The following is a 22,033-nucleotide window of genomic DNA, read 5'->3' as shown; positions in this document are numbered from 1 at the left end:
TATATACATATAAATATAAATGCATATTTATGTGTATAGATACACATATATATACGTACATATGTGTATTTACATATACGAATATATATATATTCACATATTTATGTGTGTATATGTGTATTTATGTGTTGAAGTATATGACGATATATATATACATATAGACATAGAGGTAGAGATATAGACAGACAGAGAGAGAGAGAGAGAGAGAAATAAGGAGATAGATACAAAAAGAGAAAGCGGGGTTGCGTCCACAATTTTCCTTCTACAAAATAATCTAAGAATTTTTATTTCACTTAACATATTTCCTAGTAATTAGAGGAAAAATACTGTTTGAAAAGAATGTCACGTTTTTTTTTTTTTTTTTTTCCAGTCCTCCAGAAATTCGTGACGTCTTTTGATGAACACCTAAGAAATCCTATCCATCGGAGAGATCAAAACGGAAAAGAATTAATGTACTTCCTTTCCTCATGACGCATCGTTTGACCCCGTTCCTTGAGGGATTAAGAATGCAACAGGTGGAAAAACAAGTATATTCTAGTATGCAATTGACCAGATGGCAGTATCTGGCAACTGCTCCGCTCAAATAAATAGTACAGCGCGTTGGTCGAGAGGCACAGATCAGGTGTGGCAAGTGAAGACATCTCACAGAAAAAAAATAACAGTCCTTGACAAAATGACGGTTTTCTCAGCTCTGTGTTTGGTGGCTGTGGTAGCCGCGGCCATCGCAGCTCCTAGTAAGATATATTCGTTGTAGTTGTGTGAATAGATTGAGTTAGTGCTTTCATAAAGAAAATTTCATATAAAGTAACTCGGTAGTCCAGATATAACTGTGAAATTTCTTTTCATCACAATATAAATGCACTTGAGCATTGTAAATCTGCATTCTATAAACATAAAACCTATATCCATTTATATATGTATCGTATTTGTTTCTTCTAACATTGATTACCTACCATTTTACATCGAGCAATCTTGCACCCAGTTCACAAGCAAAAAATAACCACCTAAGACCACATATAGAAACCAGTTCAAGTAAATATCTTAATGTCATATTCTCGCTTTCCCCTCTTTCCTTTCATATCCCTAAATTATCCAAAATTCTAGCTCTGTTCTCTTCCTTCTCTCTCCTGCTACCCCTAATTTCTCTCAATTTCTACCGCTTCTATCATCTCCTTCTTTCATATCCCTCTCTCCCCACTCCCTGTGCAGGCGACCCCGCTGTGTTAGTGCCCCACGTGTCCCCGATTGCCCACAGTCAGTCTAGCGTCATTGCCTCAGTACACGACTCGGAGAACCATGAAGAACCTGCCTCCACAGACGAGGACGAACACGTCTTCGGAGGTTCTCGTCACACAGTCGTCGGCAGTGTTGCATCGAGTCCCGACCGGTAAGTTCTAAACCTGTCATTGGGTTCTCGGTACTTTGGGCTGTAAAATTCGTTTGTTCATTAAAGTATTCTAATGATATCATAATGACCGGTAAGTTCTGCTTTACCTGTGGATAGATCTTCTGTACCTTTGTATGTAAAATTCAATTAATCATTAAGAAAAAAAAAATCAATAAGGACCATTAAGTTCTATTTCATCTGTGGATAAGTCTGTTCCTTTGCGTGTAAATTTTGATTGTTTAAGATTTCAAAGGTTTTTGATAACTCTGAATGACTGCAGTTGAATGTTATAACGTTTTTGTTTGTTTCTTCACAGTGGAGTTTTCGGAAGTCGACCCACCAGAACTGTTACTTTGGAGGCTAACCGCCCCGTTGTTGGTGAGTTCAAGATATTTTAATTGATTGGTATTTAACATATTGCTAATCCTATTGACAGTTGCCAGTTATCTGCTAAGAGTTCTTTGAAAAAAATATTGTGATTTTCTGTTTTCATTAACGATTATTAAAATAATAAATAGATGAAAACAATCCTCATGCTTAAGAAATACGACATTCAAATCAGTAAAATCTTAACAAAGTACATATTCTCAAACTTGTATACATGAGAACGGTCATTCATTTAGAAAAAGGCGCACTGCTCTATAACCGAAGACATACCACAACGGGTAAAGCCACGCCCACAGCACTACTACTGTTGCATTAACTACACAGACGTAAACGCTTAGAATCCATGTATGTATATATATATGGTCTGTGTATATACATATACATAAACACACGCATATATATATTTTTTAAAATGTTGCAACGGTAACTATTTCACTGATGCAGTTATGCAATATATATATATATATATATATTTATGTTGGTATAACTTAGAAGTAAGGATTGTCTTCGAGAAAGAGAGGGACGACGCGAACAGGGTTTTCTAGAGAAAATGTCATATAATGTACTTATTTGAAGTAACACCTTTTATCAATCTCGGTAGTCCAGATATAATTGTAAATTTTCTTCTCTTCACAATATAAATGCACCTGATTATTGCGAATCTGCATTCTGGTAACATAAAACTTAAACATATTTATATATATCGTATTTATTTCTTCTAACATTAATTATCTACCATTTTACATCGAGCAATCTTACACCCACTTCACAAGCAAAAAATAACCTCACCATAGACCACATATACAAAAAAGTTCAAGTAAATACCTTAACTACCACCCGGTAACTCGAAGCCAATACCATCTTCCAAATAGTACCAATACCAATACCACATCCTATTCTCACCACACCATAATAATACATACCAAATAGTACCAATGTCATTTCCTATTGTCTTTACAATATAATCCTAATACATACCAAGTAGAACTAATACCAATACCATTCCTTATCCTCATCACAACGTAATCCTAATGCATATGGACCACACACCACCACAGCTTTTGAATATCGGTTAATAAGAGGTCTTGCATAATCGTGAGTGCTTGATCTCAGGATGCAAGGCACAGGAGGACTCTGACCTCTGTGCTTGTGAAGATGAGCTGTTTGTGACTTGTGTTGACTACTCTTTTTTTGCGTTTATGTTTTGATGTTTGTTAATTTATATATATATTTAGTTTGGAGTTTTGTTTTAATATTCTCTATTTCTCTTTTTTATTTGCTGTTTTGTTTTAATGTTCTATGTTTAGGAGAAATGACTAATATGAACTTTGTGTGATGTAGAAGTGTTTGTATCACTTTTGTCTTTGCATTTATCATAGGAGATAAAGACATGAGCAAAGTTAACACTCCTAAAAATGTTATTTTAAACCGAGATAACTATATTTCCCTTCTCTTATTTACCGATATTCTTTCCTCTTTTTCTTTCGTGTATCCCAAAATTCTCTTAATTTCTGCCGCTTCTATCTTATCTCCTCGTTCTTAAATCTCCCTCTCTCCCCACTCCCTGTGCAGGCGGCCCATCTGTGTTAGTGCCCCACGTGTCCCCAATTGCCCACAGTGAGTCTAACGTCACTGCCTCAGTACACGACTCGGAGAACCATGAAGAACCTGCCTCCACAGACGAGGACGAACACGTCTTCGGAGGTTCTCGTCACACAGTCGTCGGCAGTGTTGCATCGAGTCCCGACCGGTAAGTTCTAATGCTGTCATTGGGTTCTCTGTACTTTGGGATGTAAAATTCGATTGTTCAAAGTTCTATTTCACCTGTTGAAGGATCTTCGGTTACTATGGCTGTAAATTTCATTGTTTATTTAGGATTTCAAAGCCTCTTTATAACTTTGAATGGCTGTAACTGAGTGTTTTAATGTTTTTATTTGTTCTTGTCACAGTGGAGTTTTCGGAAGTCGATCCGCCAGGTCTGTTACTTTGGAGGCTAACCACCCCGTTGCAGGTGAGTTCAACGAGATATTTTAATTGCTTGCTAATTACTATATTTCTAATTCAGATGCCACTTATCTGCTAACAGTTCTTGAGAAATTTTACCAATTTCTCTTCGCATTAACTTCGCAAGATCTTCCCCTTTACGTGAAATTAATTTCAATAATTCGTAAAAAAAAAAAAAAAAAAAAAAAAAAAAAAAAAAAAGGGAGACTATTAATTTCATTGGTCAATCGTTTAACCTGCCGGAAACACTATCAAGTCACCTGTCGTGGACATGCCTTTTAAGAGTTTAATAAACACAAAAATGATTGAGTTGAGTTTTTTCTAATCTTAATTTTTTTGAATTGCAAGGAACCCAATACGGTTGTGACTTCATTACTTCTCAAAGGACTTCCAGAATTCAAGAGAAAAAAAGTGATTGATAGTGATGATAATAATCATAATAGTATAAAAAAGAACAACAGTAGCATAATGATAATGAAAGTGATTCTTATCATTATCACCAGAATCATTATCATTAATATTATTGAACAATGTCTTTAATATAAAGACCAGACGATTACGAAAATCATCATTATAATAACGATGAAAATACTGAACCATGAAATAAAAATAACCCCTTCCCCCTCAAAAAAAATATTAAACGAAAAAGTAAATTCATAGACGAATAACAAAAAAATCAAAAACTCGCACAGGTTACCTATCGGCTCCTAGAAAAGGCCTCCGTGATTTTTATAACTTTTTTTTTATTCATTTTTCAGGACACGACGCCGGCAGCTCCCACGACGAGACCTCCGGCAGCAGCGCCAGCCTGAAGCCACACAGGCAGGAAACCACCACTCGCCGCGGAATCCCTGTAGGTAGCAGCTTGGCAGAAAGGCTTTTTCTTCCTCTTGTTCTTCCTCGTTTTCTTATTTTCTTTTTCTTTCCTTCCTTTCTTTTCTTCGTTTCTTTTCTTTCATCCTCCCTTCCTTCCTTCTAAAGTTGTGGTACCTGCGCATAACTCCCTTTTTCTTCTCCTCCCCCTTCTCCCTCTCCTCTACTTCTTCTTCTTCTCCTACTCCTAATCCTCCTCCTCCTCCTCCTCCTTCTACTCCTCCTCCTCCTCCCTCTCCTCTACTTCTTCTTCTCCTCCTCCTCCCTCTCCTCTACTTCTTCTTCTCCTCCTCCTCCTCCTCCTCCTCCCTCTCCTCTACTTCTTCTTCTCCTCCTCCTCTTCCTCCTCCTCCTCCTCCTCCTCCTCCTCCTCCTCCCTCTCCTCTACTTCTTATTCTTCTTCCTCCCCCACTTCCTCCTCCTCCTCCTCCTCCCTCTCCTCTACTTCTTAGTTTTCTTTCTCCCCCACTTTATTATCTACGTCTTTATTTATTTATTACCTTTTTTTCTCTTAATTCTTATATCTTATCTATTATTTTATGTTCTAACTTGTATATATTCTTTTATTTATTATTTACATTTCTATTTTCGTATTTATTACTTCGTATTTATCCTTTGAATTCTATGTTATCAACCTTTTTTTTTTTTTTTTTTTTTTGCTCATTTCTTCTTTTATTTTATATCTCGCATTCATTCTTTTATTTTCTATCTCATTTATTCTTTTATTTTCTATCTCTAATTTATTCTTTTATTTTCTATCTCTCATATACTCTTTTATTTTTTCATCTCTCATTTATTCTTTTACTTCTATTTCTCATATACTCTTTTATTTTTTCATCTCTCATTTATTCATTTAGATCTATCATTTACTCTTTTATTTTTCAATCTCTCATTCGACACGATTTGGCACAATGAAACATTTCTTCTTTTATTTTATATCTCATTTATTCCTTTCTTTTCTATCTCTCATGTACTCTTTTATTTTATATCTCTTATTTATTATTTTATTTCTATCTCTCATTTATTTTTTTATTTTATATTTCTCATTTATTATTTTATTTTATATCTCGCATTTACTCTTTTATTTTTTCATCTCTCATTCGACACGATTTGGCACAATGAACCACCAATTCCATTCTTCCTTTTCCCTTTTCCTCAGATTCCTGTCGTCCTCGGTGATGACGGCCGACCCATCGCTCAGGCACAGGTGAGGTGACGTGGATCAGTCATGAGTAGGGTAATTAGTATGACATTAATGACATCTGCAGTAATGATAATGATGGTAATTATTATGAGTGTGATTAGTATGACGGTAGTTAACAGTAATAGCAATAACGACCATGATGATCATGTGGATGGCAGTACCAGTCATTATTGTCATTATCAATCACTTATTATCATCTTACGTTATATGAAATCACAATAGCAACTTTTTTCTAACAAGTTGCATCTTATTTATTTCACAAAAACGGGTTTTTAACAAACATTATGATTCATATACAACGGCGGAATAACGCTTAATAGTATGCGTCTTATGAAACAAGCTCCATTTTATTTCGTTCACAAAAACAGGATAAACACCTAAAACGTATCCATATTTCAGGTCGGACATCCATCTCTAGCTGTGACCCACGGAGACGCCCACGACACCGAGGCAGTGACTGAGCACGATGAGGTTCGTTAATTACTTTTATGTACATTGGCTATTTTTATAATGGACTGTAGTTTTTCATGGATGAACTATTCGTTTTATGTGTAAGCTGCAGATATGATCCATAGACTGTTTTTTTTTTTATTATAAGATATTATTTTTCTACTGCTATATTTCATATATAGACTATACATTTTACACATAAACAAATTTTAGCTACTCCGTTTTTATACATAGCCTATTTTGATTATACATCCATGATTCATTTTATGCATAAACTACATATGAGTAACTGGTCACAGCCGCATTACATCCGCATATCATAACTTTGAGTAATTTCATTCACTGGCACAAACCCAAATCAGTGAGAGAAGGTTACAATAAGTACATTTTAATCGAGTTCGGAACATCAATTCATTCTTTTACTTAAGTCCTCTTTCTACCTCCTTTCCTTTGTCCTGCAGGAGGCACACGAATCGTCTGCCGAGGAAGAGGATTCAGAACATAGCTCTCAGGTCAGTCACCATTAAAATCAGCTTCGTCACTTGACCCAGCTTGACCTCCTGCAACCCTTACAGGGCATTGCCGCGAGAGTGCCCTGAGCGCTTTGCTCACCAACGCTGCATTTCAAAACAAACAAAAAAAATGTATAAACAATAGCTGAGCTATATTCTGTTCCTGTTTTTGTTAACTGATTGTGTTTGTCGTTTGAAGGAATACACTGTTACATCATAATACCTCTGAGAAAAAATATGTTCGTGTGAACAAAGCTCAAAGGCTTCGAACACGACTGGCTTGTGAATGAACTGCTTTGCTTCGTTCACTCGAACACTTTTCCAGAGAATGTCCTTGTTTGTGTGTTGTCTGTGTTAAAACATCATTTCATTTCATCTGTGGAATGTTCCCACCTAGATCTGTCTGTTCTTTTAGTATTATTTGTGTATTTTCTTTGTATCACGGTTACTCGTGATATGTAAATTAACAGTGAGCAGCTATTTGATCATTGTGTATCTTGGACTGTTAATTCCATTGGTTAATTAATTCTGTAAAACCAAAAAAAATCTAAATAAAGACCAGATATGTAGCTTTTGTCTCGCTTTCTTTCACCCGTGTATGTATTTGTCCAGTTTTTGTGTTTGCTTTTAATACAAGAGGAGTGCCATTGAGAATATGCAAATTGCAAACTCCTAAGCTATTGCTGCTGCTGAAGTTATTAAAACAAATTTCCAGAAGAGGAAGGCATGAAATTCCTCACCGTGGAGTTTTATTAACTAATATACAAACGCCTTTAGCTTCTCGTCAAGTGTTCACTTCCTGCAAATTGAGTCGTGGAGTAAAAGGTAAGAATAGTATGCCTTGCTGTTGATGTTTATGTTCTGTTTTCTGTAAATCTACCATATTCTACCGAATGACTTTTTTGAAAGGCCACACGCGAAATAATTCATCCCATACAATCCTCATAAACCCCTAACAGCCCCTTTTCCGCGCCAGGCCCTTCCCTCCGACACCTGGGCGTGGCCACAGGCGTCGAGGACGATGAGTCGCCGTCACTTCGACTTCCGCCCCATAACCTTCCCCCGCCACGACCCTCCCTCCTTCCAGCCGGCCTCCCTCACTGCTGCCTACACCTTGAACAGGCTTGACAAGGACGCCGAGGAGGTGCCTGTGGAAGACGGCGCAGGACACCCGGCGCCGGACCTCAGCCGCGACACAGCCGTCAACTTCCTCCCTGCGGATAGGCAAGGGATGGTCATGGTCGAGCCTGACGCCGAGGTCTTCGACCTCAACAAGGTCGTCGAGAAGTCCAACCACCTCGAGATCAGTTAATGCTATTGCATTGCTCAACCTACGTTTAATGACAAGTCGGTTATGACGAAGTCGTTTGCATGATCTTTATTTAATAACGGTTCTCATTTTCACTGTGACCTTTGTCTGTTTCAGGTTTACAAGAACCTTGTCTATTAAAACGTTTTCCACATAAATCCATGGCTGAGGATCTCTAGACTGCATGGATAACAACTCTAGTCCTTTTACTTTACATACATGGAAACCTCTTTGTATACTTTCGTTTTATCTGTCTAGCGTGATGACTTTCAACGTGAACATGCATCAAATGTACAACTGTCTTGATAAAAATCAATATTTCTACAGGTTGTTTCATTACTTTTCAATCAGATCATTAATGCTGCAACTGAAAACTCAAAACTCTTAATGTCATAAACTGATCTACAAAATTAGACTTCTGTGATTTGCACTTTACATAATCACGTCCAACGGATAGTAGAAACATGACAAAGGAAAATTGATATTTCTATACTCTAAGATTTTTTAAATTGACTATTTGATATTTATCAGAATCACGTAAATCTGATATAATGCAGGAGTATTTGTTACATATCTTGATCACAGCACACAGCATAGCCACGCTCATAAGCACAAACAGCACTCTGTCACATCTAGTATTCCTAGACATGGAGAAGGATTTTGAATTAGCAAGTCCTCTTGCTATTCAGGAGACCCTGAATAGCAAGGGAATCACAGGAAAGTTCTTGGCCTGGATAGGTGACTATTTCACGAACAGAATAGCCAAAGTCAAATTCCAACGTCACTTATCACAGCACGTACCATTACAAAACGGAATACCACAGGGTGGGAACCTCACTCCAGCCCTTTACAGCACCCAAATGTCCTGTATCCTCAACATACACCTAGTTGGGCGCATGATCATCTCCCATGCAGACACTCTTGCAATCATCTCCACTAGACCACACTGCCTAAGAAGAGTCCAGCGCTGTCTGGACCCTGTATCTGAGGAATATTGTAGGATAGCACTAACGATTTATGCAGTCACATCAAAAGGCATGGCTCTCAGACAGGGGATAGACCTAGAATGGGCCCAAGTCTTCCAATGCCTTGGGGTAAGAATTGACCAGACCCTCTCCTTCCAAAAGGAGGTCCAGTACCTGGTTGAACGAACCAAAGCAATAGTCTGCCGTGAGAGCAATGACTGAGAGACACATAGGAGCTGGACATAAAGTACTAAGATCATTCTGTGTACATGCTTATGTGGACTATGCTTATATCGCCCTGATTGCCACCAAACCAGTACTAGGAGAAATATTGTAGGCAATTCAAAATGAAGCTGCTCTGGTTGCCTCAAGGTGGACGAAGGTCCTCAACCTCCTCATGGAGGCAAACCCTCTCCCCCTCAACTCCCGAACTGAACTACTGGCAGCACAGTTCCTTTCAAAGGTCATCCAGGCACCCAGGAACACAAGCATCAGACAAAAACTACTCACACCCCTTGAACAAGATTAGGAACTCTTCGCAAACAATCCCTGGCTTTCACACAGCCAGGCTGTTGATATGCTATCAGTTAAAACAGCAACTACTTGCTAAGGGCATGGACGCCCTCTATCCTGACTTTATTGACGTCCCACTGTAGCCACAAACCTTAATCGAGTTCTGTGGCCTTAGCTTGTCAAGGAGAAACAACAATAGCCCAGACCTAGTCCGAAGGCAGAAGCCGAGAGGGTCATTGCATCCATCACTCCTGGTAGCAGAACCTATTACACGTATGGATCAGTCGATCTTGTAACCCACACTGCAGGCGCTGGCTTTCCATCAGGCTAAAAGACAACGCCTCATCGCTGAGGCTACGCCACGTGTCATTTCCTGAGAGAAGGACACGTGGTCATACATACAGATTCCAGGGCGGCCATTGACTGTCTACAGCACGGCATACCCAATTACATCTACCTCCTGGCTACTGTGCTTATCATAGCGCAGAGGATTCTTGCTCAGGATAGAATAATCATAAACTAGGTCTCCAGCCACATAGGCATCAGAGAGAATGATCTTGCTTACAGAGTAGCTGACACTGGCAGCTACTCTGCCAGTGCATACACACACATATATACATACATATGTATATATATAAATATATATGTATATGTGTGTGTGTGCGCATGTGTGTATGTAGCAAATAAATAACAAAGAACAGGTAAAGGAAAGAAGCAACAAAAGACCGGGAAGAGGTAAAGACTGAAAGAAGCAGGAGATTGAAAGGAGGGGGGGGGGGGGGCCCTTGCTTGTCTATTTTTGTTTTATTTTAGTCATGCCTGGGCCTTAGCTAAGGTGGCAGAAGGCAAGTGTTCAAATAGACTTCCACTGCAGTTGTTTGTGTAAATCCATTATAGATCGAGTTTTCATTTCATTTTGTGGCATATTAGTATTTTTTTTTTTTTTTAATTATATTTCTGTTTATTTTATTTTTTTTTTTTTTTTTAAAGAAAGAAGGAAACCAATAATTTTTAAATCTTATATTTTTATTTTTATTTATATATATGTATATATGTGTGCGCGCGCATGTGTGTGTGCGTGTGTGCATACATATATATATTCATATATTCATATATACGTACAAGTATACAAAAATTATATATACATATAAATATAAATGCATATTTATGTGTATAGATACACATATATATACGTACATATGTGTATTTACATATACGAATATATATATTCACATATTTATGTGTGTATATGTGTATTTATGTGTTGAAGTATATGACGATATATATATACATATAGACATAGAGGTAGAGATATAGACAGACAGAGAGAGAGAGAGAGAGAGAGAAATAAGGAGATAGATACAAAAAGAGAAAGCGGGGTTGCGTCCACAATTTTCCTTCTACAAAATAATCTAAGAATTTTTATTTCACTTAACATATTTCCTAGTTATTAGAGGAAAAATACTGTTTGAAAAGAATGTCACGTTTTTTGTTTTTTTTTCCAGTCCTCCAGAAATTCGTGACGTCTTTTGATGAACACCTAAGAAATCCTATCCATCGGAGAGATCAAAACGGAAAAGAATTAATGTACTACCTTTCCTCATGACGCATCGTTTGACCCCGTTCCTTGAGGGATTAAGAATGCAACAGGTGGAAAAACAAGTATATTCTAGTATGCAATTGACCAGATGGCAGTATCTGGCAACTGCTCCGCTCAAATAAATAGTACAGCGCGTTGGTCGAGAGGCACAGATCAGGTGTGGCAAGTGAAGACATCTCACAGAAAGAAAAATAACAGTCCTTGCAAAATGACGGTGTTCTCAGCTCTGTGTTTGGTGGCTGTGGTAGCCGCGGTCATCGCTGCTCCTAGTAAGATATTATCGTTGTATTTGTGTGAATAGAGTTAGTGCTTTCATTGAGAAATTATCATACAATGAACTTATTTGAAGTAACTCGGTAGTCCAGATATAACTGTGAAATTTCTTTTCATCACATTATAAATGCACTTGAGCATTGTAAATCTGCATTCTATAAACATAAAACCTATATCCATTTATATATGTATCATATTTATTTCTTCTAACATTGATTACCTACCATTTTACATCGAGCAATCTTGCACCCAGTTCACAAGCAAAAAATAACCACCTAAGACCACATATAGAAACCAGTTCAAGTAAATATCTTAAAGTCATATTCTCCCTTTCCCCTCTTTCCTTCTCATATCCCTAAATTATCCTAAATTCTACCGCTGCTCTCTTCCTTCTCTCTCCTGCTACCCCTAATTTCTCTCAATTTCTACCGCTTCTATCATCTCATTCTTTAATATCCCTCTCTCCCCACTCCCTGTGCAGGCGACCCGGCTGTGTTAGTGCCCCACGTGTCCCCGATTGCCCACAGTCAGTCTAGCGTCATTGCCTCAGTACACGACTCGGAGAACCACGAAGAACCTGCCTCCACAGTCGAGGACGAACACGTCTTCGGAGGTTCTCGTCACACAGTCGTCGGCAGTGTTGCATCGAGTCCCGACCGGTAAGTTCTAAAGCTGTCATTGGGTTCTCTGTACTTTGGGCTGTAAAATTCGATTGTTCATTAAAGTATTCTAATGATATCATAATGACTGGTAAGTTCTGCTTTGCCTGTGGATAGATCTTCTGTACCTTTGGATGTAAAATTCAATTAATCATTAAGAAAAAAGAAATCAATAAGGACCATTAAGTTCTATTTCATCTGTGGATAAGACTGTTCCTTTGTGTGTAAATTTTGATTGTTTAAGATTTCAAAGGTTTTTGATAACTCTGAATGACTGCAGTTGAATGTTGTAATGTTTTTGTTTCTTCACAGTGGAATTTTCGGAAGCCGACCCACCAGAACTGTTACTTTGGAGGCTAACCGCCCCGTTGCTGGTGAGTTCAAAATATTTTAATTGGTATTGAATATATTGCTAATCCTATTGACAGTTGCCAGTTACCTGCTAAGAGTTCTTTGAAAATGTATTGTGGTTTTCTGTTCTCATTATCGATTATTAAAATAATGATAGATAAATAGATGAAAACAATCCTCATGCTTAAGAAATACGACATTCAAATCAGTAAAATCTTAACAAAGTACATTTTCTCAAACTCGTATACACGATAACGGTCATTCATTTAGAAAAAGGCGCACTGTTCTATTATACCACATCGGACATACCACAACGGGTAAAGCCTCACCCACAGCACTACTACTGTTGCATTAACCTCACAGGCGTAAAAACTTGGAATCCATGTATGTATATATATAGTCTATATATACACATACACATATATACATATTTGTTATAATGTTGCAACGGTAACTATTTCACTGGTGCAGTTAGACAATATATATATATATATTTATTTTTTTAAACTTAATAGTGAGGATTATTTTCGAGAAAGAGGAGGACGACGAGAACAGTGTTTTCATAGAGAAAATTTCATATAATGTACTTGTTTGAAGTAACACCTTTTATCAATCTCGGCAGTCCAGATATAATTGTAAATTTTCTTCTCTTCACAATAGAAATCCACCTGATTATTGCGAATCTGCATTCTGATAACATAAAACTTAAATATATTTATTTATATCGTATTTATTTCTCCTAACATTAATTATCTACCATTTTACATCGAGCAACCTTACACCCACTTCACAAGCAAAAAATAACCTCACCTTAGACCACATATACAAAATAGTTCAAGTAAATACCTTAACTACCACCCGGTAACTGGAAGCCAATGCCATCTTCCAAATAGTACCAATACCAATACCATATCCTATTCTCACCACACCATAAAAATACATACCAAATAGTACCAATGCCATTTCCTATTTTCTTTACAATATAATCCTAATACATACCAAGTAGAACTAATACCAATACCATTCCTTACCCTCAACACAACGTAATCCTAATGCATATGGACCACACACCACCACAGCTTTTGAATATCGGTAAATAAGAGGTCTTGCATAATCGTGAGTGCTTGATCTCAGGATGCAAAGCACAGGAGGACCCTGGCCTCTGTGCTTGTGAAGATGAGCTGTTTGTGACTTGTGTTGACTAGTCTTTTTTTTGCGTTTATGCTTTGATGTTTTTTATTTTATATATATACATATATATATTTCTTAGTTTCGAGTTTTGTTTTTATGTTCTCTATTTCTCTCTTTTTTATTTGCTGTTTTGTTTTAATGTTCTAATGTTTAGGAGGAATGACTAATATGAACTTATTGTGATGTAGAAGTGTTTGTATCACTTTTTTCTTTACATTTATCATAGGAGATAAAGACATGAGCAAAGTTAACACTCCTGAAAATGTTATTTTAAACCGAGATAACTATATTTCCTTTCTCTTATTTACCGATATTCTTTTCTCTTTCTTCCCTCTCTCCCCACTCCCTGTGCAGGCGGTTCATCTGTGTTAGTGCCCCACGTGTCCCCAATTGCCCACAGTCAGTCTAACGTTACTGCCTCAGTACACGACTCGGAGAACCACGAAGAACCTGCCTCCACAGACGAGGACGAACACGTCTTCGGAGGTTCTCGTCACACAGTCGTCGGTAGTGTTGCATCGAGTCCCGACCGGTAAGTTCTAAAGCTGCCAATAGGTTATCTGTATCTTTGGGTTGTAAAATTCGATTGTTCATTAAAGTATTCTAATGATTTCATAGTGACCGATAAGTTCTGTTTCACCTGTGGATAGATACTTTAGCTGTATATCCCATTGTTTATTTAAGATTTTAAAGCTTTCTGATAACTTTGAGTGGCTGTAATTGAGTGCTTTAATGTTTTTGTTTGTTCTTCTCACAGTGGAGTTTTCGGAAGTCGATCCGCCAGGTCTGTTACTTTGGAGGCTAACCACCCCGTTGCAGGTGAGTTCAACGAGATATTTTAATTGCTTGCTAATTAATATATTGCTAATCCTATCGGCAGATGCCACTTATCTGCTAACAGTTCTTGGGAAATTTTACCAATTTCTCTTCGCATTAACTCGTACACATAATAACGGTCATTAATTTAGAAAAAGGCTCACCGAAGACATGCCACAACGGGTAAAGCCACAACACTATCTGTTGCATTAACCTCACAAACGTAAACTCAGAATAATTCATTCTTCCCCCTCCCTACCCTTTCCCATACAAGATTCTCCGTTAAGTAAAATAGATTTAAATAAGTAATGACTTCATAATGCGTAAAAAAGAAAATATCAGACTTAATTTCATTGATCAATCGTTTAACCTGTCTTTAATATAAAGGCCAGACGATAACGAAAATTATCATTATATATAATAACAATAAAAATACTGAACCATGAAATAAAAATCCCCCCTCCCCCCTAAAAAAAAAAAAACGACGGCGAATAACTAAAAAAAAAGCTTACCTATCGTCTGGTAGAAAAAAAAAACTCATTGATTTTTATAACTTCTATATATATATTTAGGACACGACGCCAATATCTGAACAACATATTAATATTAATGACAGAGGAGTACGAAAATTATTTTTATAATAACGATAAAAATACTGATCAATAGTATAAACACCCCTCCCCCTTAAAAATAATTATTAAACTGAAAAAGTAAATTCATAGACGAATAACTAGAAAATCAAAAACACGCACAGCTTGCTTATCGTCTCCTAGAAAAGACCCGTGATTTTTATAACTTTTTTGTATTCATTTTCAGGACACGACGCCGGCAGCTCCCTCGACGAGACCTCCGGCAGCAGCGCCAGCCTGAAGCCACACAGGCAGGAAACCACCACTCGCCGCGGAATCCCTGTAGGTAGCAGCTTGGCAGAAAGGCTTTTTCTTCTTCTTCTCGTTTCCTTATTTTCTTTTTCTTTCCTTCCTTTCTTTTCTTCGTTTCTTTTCTTTCATCCTCCCTTCTTTCCTTCCTGAAGTTGTAGTAACTTCGCATGCCTCCTTTTTTTTTCCCCTTCTCCTCCTCCTCTTTCTTCTCTTCCCCCTCCCCCTCCCCCTTTTCCTCCTTCTCTTCCTCCTGCTCTTTCTCCTCCTCTTCCCTCTTTTCATATTTTCTCCCAATATGACGGTATTCACACGGTACCTTGTTTTAAAGTAGTAAATACTCCAAGATTTAGAATACTTCCGATATCATAATTTATTTACATCACTCGTTAAAAACAAGACACTTTGCTCTCAGTTTATCAGACTTTGTCACTGCCCCGTTAAATCAAAATGTACGTTACATTTTCATTACTTCGGTTTTCTTAAATATTTTTACTTTTATATGTTTACTTTTGTATCTTTTATTTATTATTTTATTTCTATCCCTTATTTATTGTTTTATTTTTATCTCCTACCTATACCTTTATTTTGTATCTCTTATTTCTATTATTTATTATCTATATCTGTATTTTTCACTTATTACCTCTTTTTTACTCTATTACCACACGAACTGGCACAATGAAACACTAATTCCATTCTTCCTTTTCCCTTTTCCTCAGATTCCTGTCGTCCTCGGTGATGACGGCCGACCCATCGCTCAGGCACAGGTGAGGTGACGAGGATCAGTCATGAGTAGGGTAATTAGTATGACATTAATGACATCTGCAGTAATGATAATGATGGTAATTGTTATGAGGGTGATGAGGATGACGGTAATTATCTATAATAGCAATAACGACAATAATGATTATGATGATTAGTACGATGGTAGTTAACTGTAATAGCAATAACGACAATTATGATTATGTGGATGGCAAGTTGCATCTTATTTATATCACAATAACGGGTTTTTAACAAACATGATCCATATACAACGACGGGATAACGCTTGAAACCATGCTCCTTATAAAACAAGCTGCATTTTATTTCGTTCACAAAAAACGGGATAAACACCTAAAACGTATCCATATTTCAGGTCGGACATCCATCTCTAACCGCTGTGACCCACGGAGTCGCTCACGACACCGAGGCAGTCACTGAGCACAATGAGGTTCGTTAATTACTTTTATGTACATTGGCTATTTTTGATGGACTATAGTTTTTCATGGATGAACTATTCGTTTTATGTGTAAGCTGCCGAGATGATCCATACTGTTCTTTTTCATTATAAGATATTATTTTTCTACTGCTATATTTCATATATAGACTATACATTTTATACATAAACAAATTTTAGCTACTCCATTTTTAAACACAGCCTATTTTGATTATACACCCATGATTCATTTTATGCATAAACTACATCTGAATAACTGGTCACAGCCGCATTACATCCGCATTTCATAACTTTGAGTAATTTCATTCACTGGCACAAATCCAAATCAGTGAGTGACTGTTACAATAAGTACATTTTAATCGAGTTCGGAACATCAATTCATTCTTTTACTTAAGTCCTCTTTCTACCTTCCTTTGTCTGCAGGAGGCACAAGAATCGTCTGCCGAGGAAGAGGATTCAGAACATAGCTCTCAGGTCAGTCACCATTAAAATCAGCTTCGTCACTTGACCCAGCTTGACCTTCTGCAACCCTTACAGGGCATTGAGAGTGCCCTGAGCGCTTTGCTCACCAACGCTGCATTTCAAAACAAACAAAAAAAATGTATAAACAATAGCTAAGCTATATTCTGTTCCTGTTTTTGTTAACTGATTGTGTTTGTCGTTTGAAGGAATACACTGTTATATCATAATAACTCTGAGAAAAAACTGTGTTCGTATGAACAAAGCTCAAAGGCCTCGAACACGACTGGTTTGTGAATGAACTGCTTTGCTTCGTTCACTCGAACCCTTTTCCAGAGAATGTCCTTACTTGTGTGTTGTCTGTGTTAAAACATCATTTCATTTCATCTGTGGAATGTTCCCACCTAGATCTGTCTGTTTTCTTTTAGTATTATTTGTGCGTTTCCTTTGTATTAACATTTCACTGTTACTCATATGTAATTAACAGTGAGCAGCTCTTTGATCATTGTGTATCTTGAACTGTCATTTTTATTGGTTGATTAATCTATAAAAACAATCTAAATAAAGACTAGATATGTACCTTTGTCTCGCTTTCTTTCACCCGTGTATGAAATTGTCCAGTTTTAGTGTTTGCTTTTTATACAAGAGGAGTGTCATTGAGAATGTGAAAATCGCAAACTCCAAAGCTATTGCTGCTGCTAAAGTTATGAAAACAAATTTCCAGAAGAGGAAGGCATGAAGTTCCTCACTGTGAAAGTTTTATTAACTTATATACAAACGCTTAGCTTCTCGTCAAGTGTTCACTTCCTGCAAATTGAGTCATGGAGTATAAGGTAAGAAAGAAGAGTATGTCTTGCTGTTGATGTTTATGTTCTATTTCCTGTAAAATTATTATATACTATGACTCCTTTGAAAGGTCAAACGTGTAATAATCCATCCCATACAATCCTCATAAACCCCTAACAGACCCTTTTTCCGCGCCAGGCCCTTCGCTCCGACACCTGGGCGTGGCCACAGGCGTCGAGGACGATGAGTCGCCGTCACTTCGACTTCCGCCCCATAACCTTCCCCCGCCACGACCCTCCCTCCTTCCAGCTGGCCTCCCTCACTGCTGCCTACACCTTGAACAGGCTTGACCAGGACGCGGAGGAGGTGCCTGTGGAAGACGGCGCAAGACACCCGGCGCCGGACCTCAGCCGCGACACAGCCGAGAAGTCCAACCACCTCGAGTTCAGTTAATTACTCTTGCATTGCTCAATCTACGTTTAATGACAAGTCGGCTATTTAACGCAGCCGTTTGTTTGGTCTTTATCTAATAACGCTTTTCATTTTCACAGTGACCTTTTTCTTTTTCAGGTTTAAATACATCTTTTCACATTAATCTATGACAGGATCTCTAGACTGCATGGATAACAACTCTAGTCCTTTTATTTCACATACATGGAAACCTCTTTGTGTACTTTTGTTTTATCTGTTTAGCGTGATGACGTATAACTTCTGTTCTTTTTTCTCACATGCTGCATGAAATGTACAACTCTCTTAATAATGATATTTCTACAGGTTGTTTCTTTACTCAATCAGAGCATTAATGCTACAACTGGAAACTCAAATCAAAGCTTAATGTCATAAACTGAAATACAAAATTAGATTTCTTCCGTGATTTGCAATTTACATAATCATGTTCAACAGATAGATAGAAACAGGACAAAGGAAAATGAATATTTCCATACGGTAAGATATTTAATTAACGTTTCTATATGACTTTATCAGAATTATGTAAATCTAATGCTGTAATGTTGGAATACTTGTTATCTGTCTTGTATAACGATTCCTCTAATTCTCTTAAAGTGAGTTCCATAAAACTTTGATAGTGTGACCACCCATATACACATTCCCTTACACTATAATACATAGCACAAAAAATAATATATATCTGTATGAGATACCATAACTAGGGCTTACATACACAGATCAAACAAGCCAGCATCTTGTAATACCATGATACTCTAACACCGTATACCTTTAACACTAAAATCCCTCCTAATATACCTACAATTTCTTTAATATCACCAAGAATAAACCACATAAGAAAAAGAATATACATAATTCATATAACATTCTCAATCCACTCAGTAAGCAGGAATACTAGCCTTAGAAGCCCTTTCGATCAGATCTCTGTACTCGGCGAATCTGGTCGTCAGTTTAAACAGCCAAGGACCGTACTCCACGTTTTCGTTCTCGTCACTGGATAGCTCGGCCGTTCCTCCAGGTAAGACCACGTTGATATTGGCGTCGTAGCGAGGTTCCAAGAAAAAGGGTACTGAGAATCTGTGTAAAAGTGAAGAAAGGTTCAAGCATAGTAATGTGAGACCGTTGATAGTTTTTTGCTTCTGTCTACGTAGTTTGAAGAAATATTGTCTTATTTCTGTTACGAAAAGGAAATATAACATATGGGAACAAGATATTCCGGCCCTGATAGACATATAATCGAAGGATATTTAAACTACAGGAATATATCCGCTTCAACTACAAGAACATAACGAAAACAATCGCATTCCTGTCTTAATATTTAAGGATATCGTTTAAAAATTCACCCTTTCTTTTTTTATATTAAGCGGAGGATACATGTTCCTCACAATTCGATTTTGAATCTGTAACGGTCGTACCGGTCGCCGCAGCAGTCGATGATGCGATGTCGCGTCGCTTTCAGCTTCCCTCCGCTTATGGTGGCCAGGAGAGCCCCAATGTTGACCACCAGATGGCCAGGGCGGTGAGGGACGTCCAGCAGAGAGTCGTCTATCCAGCGCACTTGAAGGCCAGGGTAATTTTTGAAGGTGGCCAGCAGTGTTACCATCACTGTGTCTCTGTGTTCGGCCGTTTGGATCACTGTTTAAAACGTAGAGGATTTATTAGGTATTTTTACTCTTTATTTTGTGGTCAGATTCCTGTTTGTTTTGGTGGATTTTCTCTCCGTTATTAATACATTCATTTTACTTCAGTCTACTTTGCTAACTGTTTGTTGATTTATTTATTGCACTGGCCTTTTAATTATTCATATGCCAATACCTCTGATTTTCTCCCTCCCATTTATACCCATTACTCCCATGACAACCTTCCCATTACCCCTACCACAGCCTCCTATTACCACATCCCAACTACCCATTACTACAGCATGTAAACAATACATAGCAAGAACCGAGGGTACATTTCACACCTCTGTCCCCAGCAGCTGCCTTTCCTCCATGAGCGGATGCAGGTGACCTGCTCTGCTTTCTCCTTTGGCACTTCTAGGACGTAAGTAAGCATCCGCCCTCAAAGGGAGACGCAGCATAACAGGACACGTTTCAACGGACAGAGATGGAGAGGGAGAGACTCGGCAAACAGACCAAGCCACACAGGGTCCAGCTCCACCACCTCGTCCTCGACCCCGGGGCACGGGGGTCTCTTGGGGGTCTCACATCTACCTTCAGTAGTACTCTCAACAAGCCAGAACCCCTTTCATTCACCTGCGTTGGTATCTGTTGACAAACTGTTCAAGAAACTTTCTAGTTGACACATCACAACCTCTCATTACTCCTACCCATTCACCCATTACCCCAATCACAACCTGTCACTATTCCCATCATAACCACCCATTTCTCCAATCTCAACCTCCCATTTCATCATAACCACCCATTACCCCTATCACAACCTCTCTCTCCTCCCATCACAACCACAACCCAACCTCCCATTACCACACTACAACCTCCCAACCACCCCTTACCCGATCCCAACCATTACTACATCACAACCACCCATCCCAAGCACCCAACCTCCCATTACTCCCACCCAACCACCCATTTACACCATAACCACCCATGACCCCCACCATAACTACGCCCACACTCACCATAATCACCATCACGCGCTTCATCCGGCGGGTTCGGGCGTGGCGGGTAGTGAATGAGGCGCAGCGTAGACAAGTGATTCCCCGAAAACATGGGCGTGAAGAAGTCCGTGGGCGCCTGGAACCCTTCGGCAATGAGACGCAGGAGTTCTAAAGAGGCGTCGGTCATGTTTCTGTGGTATTCTTCCATCCATGTCTGTGTGGGTGAGGGTGAGGAGGTAGGGGGGTGGGGGGAGGAAGGGGGGATAAAGAGAGGGGGAGGAGGGGGGAGGGAGATGGAGAGGGAATACGGGAGGAAGAAGGAAAGAGAGGGGAGGAATGAGATGGGAAAAGGGAGAATGAGAGAAAAAAGGGGGAGGAAGAAGGAGAGAAAAGAGGATTAACAAGGCAAGAGAAAAGGGGAAAAACAAGGAGAGAGAAAAGGCAATGATAAAGGAGAGAGAAAAAGAAAGAAAATGGTGTAGAGAGAGTAATAGGACAGAATGGGGGGGGGGGGGGGGCATGCAAGTGAATGTCAATAATCATTTCTAATTCTTCAAAAAAAATCTGAAAACCCACAATTTACATAGATATAGATAGATACATAGATAGATAGATAAAACCTCACACCATTATACAACAAATCTATCACGCCGCCGTACCCTGAAATATTTAGGCATATTGGCATCTCCCGCAGGATCTTCAGTCGGCCATTGGTTATCCTCGTTAAAGAGTCTAGCGGCAACGGTTTTGGCGGGAATCGGTCGGTTCTCCACTTTGGGGCCCATTTCAAATCCTGGGGGAGGATGCGGGGTTATTTTATTTATCCAATTGTGATTTTTTATTATTGTTGTTGTTGTTGTTATTGTTATTTATATTTTTATTATTGTTAGTGTTATAATTGTTATTGATATTATTATCATTATTATTATTATTATTATTATTATTATTATTATTATTATCATTATTATCATTATTACTATTATTACTATCATTATTATCATTATTATTATTATTACTATTATTACCATTATTATTATTATTATCACTATTATTACCATTATTATTATCATTATTATTATTATTAATGTCTTTTTTTGTTATTTCCACGACAGCTCATC

At 38.1% G+C, this 22,033-nt stretch overlaps 3 protein-coding genes across 4 annotated transcripts in view; 2 read left to right on the top strand and 1 right to left on the bottom strand.

Annotated features, from left to right (window-relative positions):
- Positions 1–538: 538 nt before the first annotated feature.
- On the top strand, positions 539–7,391 carry LOC125027094. Of its 2 annotated transcripts, XM_047615903.1 has the most exons (9): positions 539–734; positions 1,210–1,387; positions 1,704–1,765; positions 3,347–3,524; positions 3,724–3,785; positions 4,537–4,631; positions 5,811–5,858; positions 6,255–6,326; positions 6,767–7,391. In XM_047615903.1, the coding sequence occupies exons 1-9, from the start codon at positions 554–556 to the stop codon at positions 6,830–6,832; spliced, it is 942 nt and encodes a 313-aa protein (XP_047471859.1). In that variant the 5' UTR covers positions 539–553; the 3' UTR covers positions 6,833–7,391. The 2 variants fall into 2 exon arrangements, with proteins under 2 accessions (XP_047471859.1, XP_047471860.1); XM_047615904.1 differs by lacking the exon at positions 5,811–5,858.
- Positions 7,392–11,277: 3,886 nt separating this feature from the next.
- LOC125027093 lies at positions 11,278–17,627 on the top strand. The gene is made up of 9 exons (XM_047615902.1): positions 11,278–11,473; positions 11,959–12,136; positions 12,449–12,510; positions 14,033–14,210; positions 14,436–14,497; positions 15,311–15,405; positions 16,092–16,139; positions 16,508–16,582; positions 17,012–17,627. Exons 1-9 carry the CDS (start codon positions 11,293–11,295, stop codon positions 17,075–17,077), a joined length of 945 nt encoding a protein of 314 aa, XP_047471858.1. The 5' UTR covers positions 11,278–11,292; the 3' UTR covers positions 17,078–17,627.
- Positions 17,628–18,774: 1,147 nt separating this feature from the next.
- The window catches only part of LOC125026972 (2-oxoglutarate-dependent dioxygenase FGSG_00048-like), a 9,193-nt gene continuing 5,934 nt past the window's right edge, over positions 18,775–22,033 (bottom strand). Inside the window, exons 4-7 of the mRNA XM_047615578.1 lie at positions 21,575–21,708; positions 20,937–21,129; positions 19,714–19,933; positions 18,775–19,375 (exon numbers count right to left, since the gene is read on the bottom strand). Of these exons, the coding sequence (XP_047471534.1) occupies positions 19,177–19,375; positions 19,714–19,933; positions 20,937–21,129; positions 21,575–21,708 (746 nt within the window). The 3' untranslated portion in view covers positions 18,775–19,176. The remainder of the gene's footprint in view (positions 19,376–19,713; positions 19,934–20,936; positions 21,130–21,574; positions 21,709–22,033) is intronic.

The sequence above is a fragment of the Penaeus chinensis genome, chromosome 7 (genome assembly GCF_019202785.1).
Source record: "Penaeus chinensis breed Huanghai No. 1 chromosome 7, ASM1920278v2, whole genome shotgun sequence".
NCBI lineage: Eukaryota > Metazoa > Arthropoda > Malacostraca > Decapoda > Penaeidae > Penaeus > Penaeus chinensis.
The sequence above is the reverse complement of the archived record's forward strand: the minus strand, read 5'-3'. Positions and strand labels throughout refer to the sequence as shown.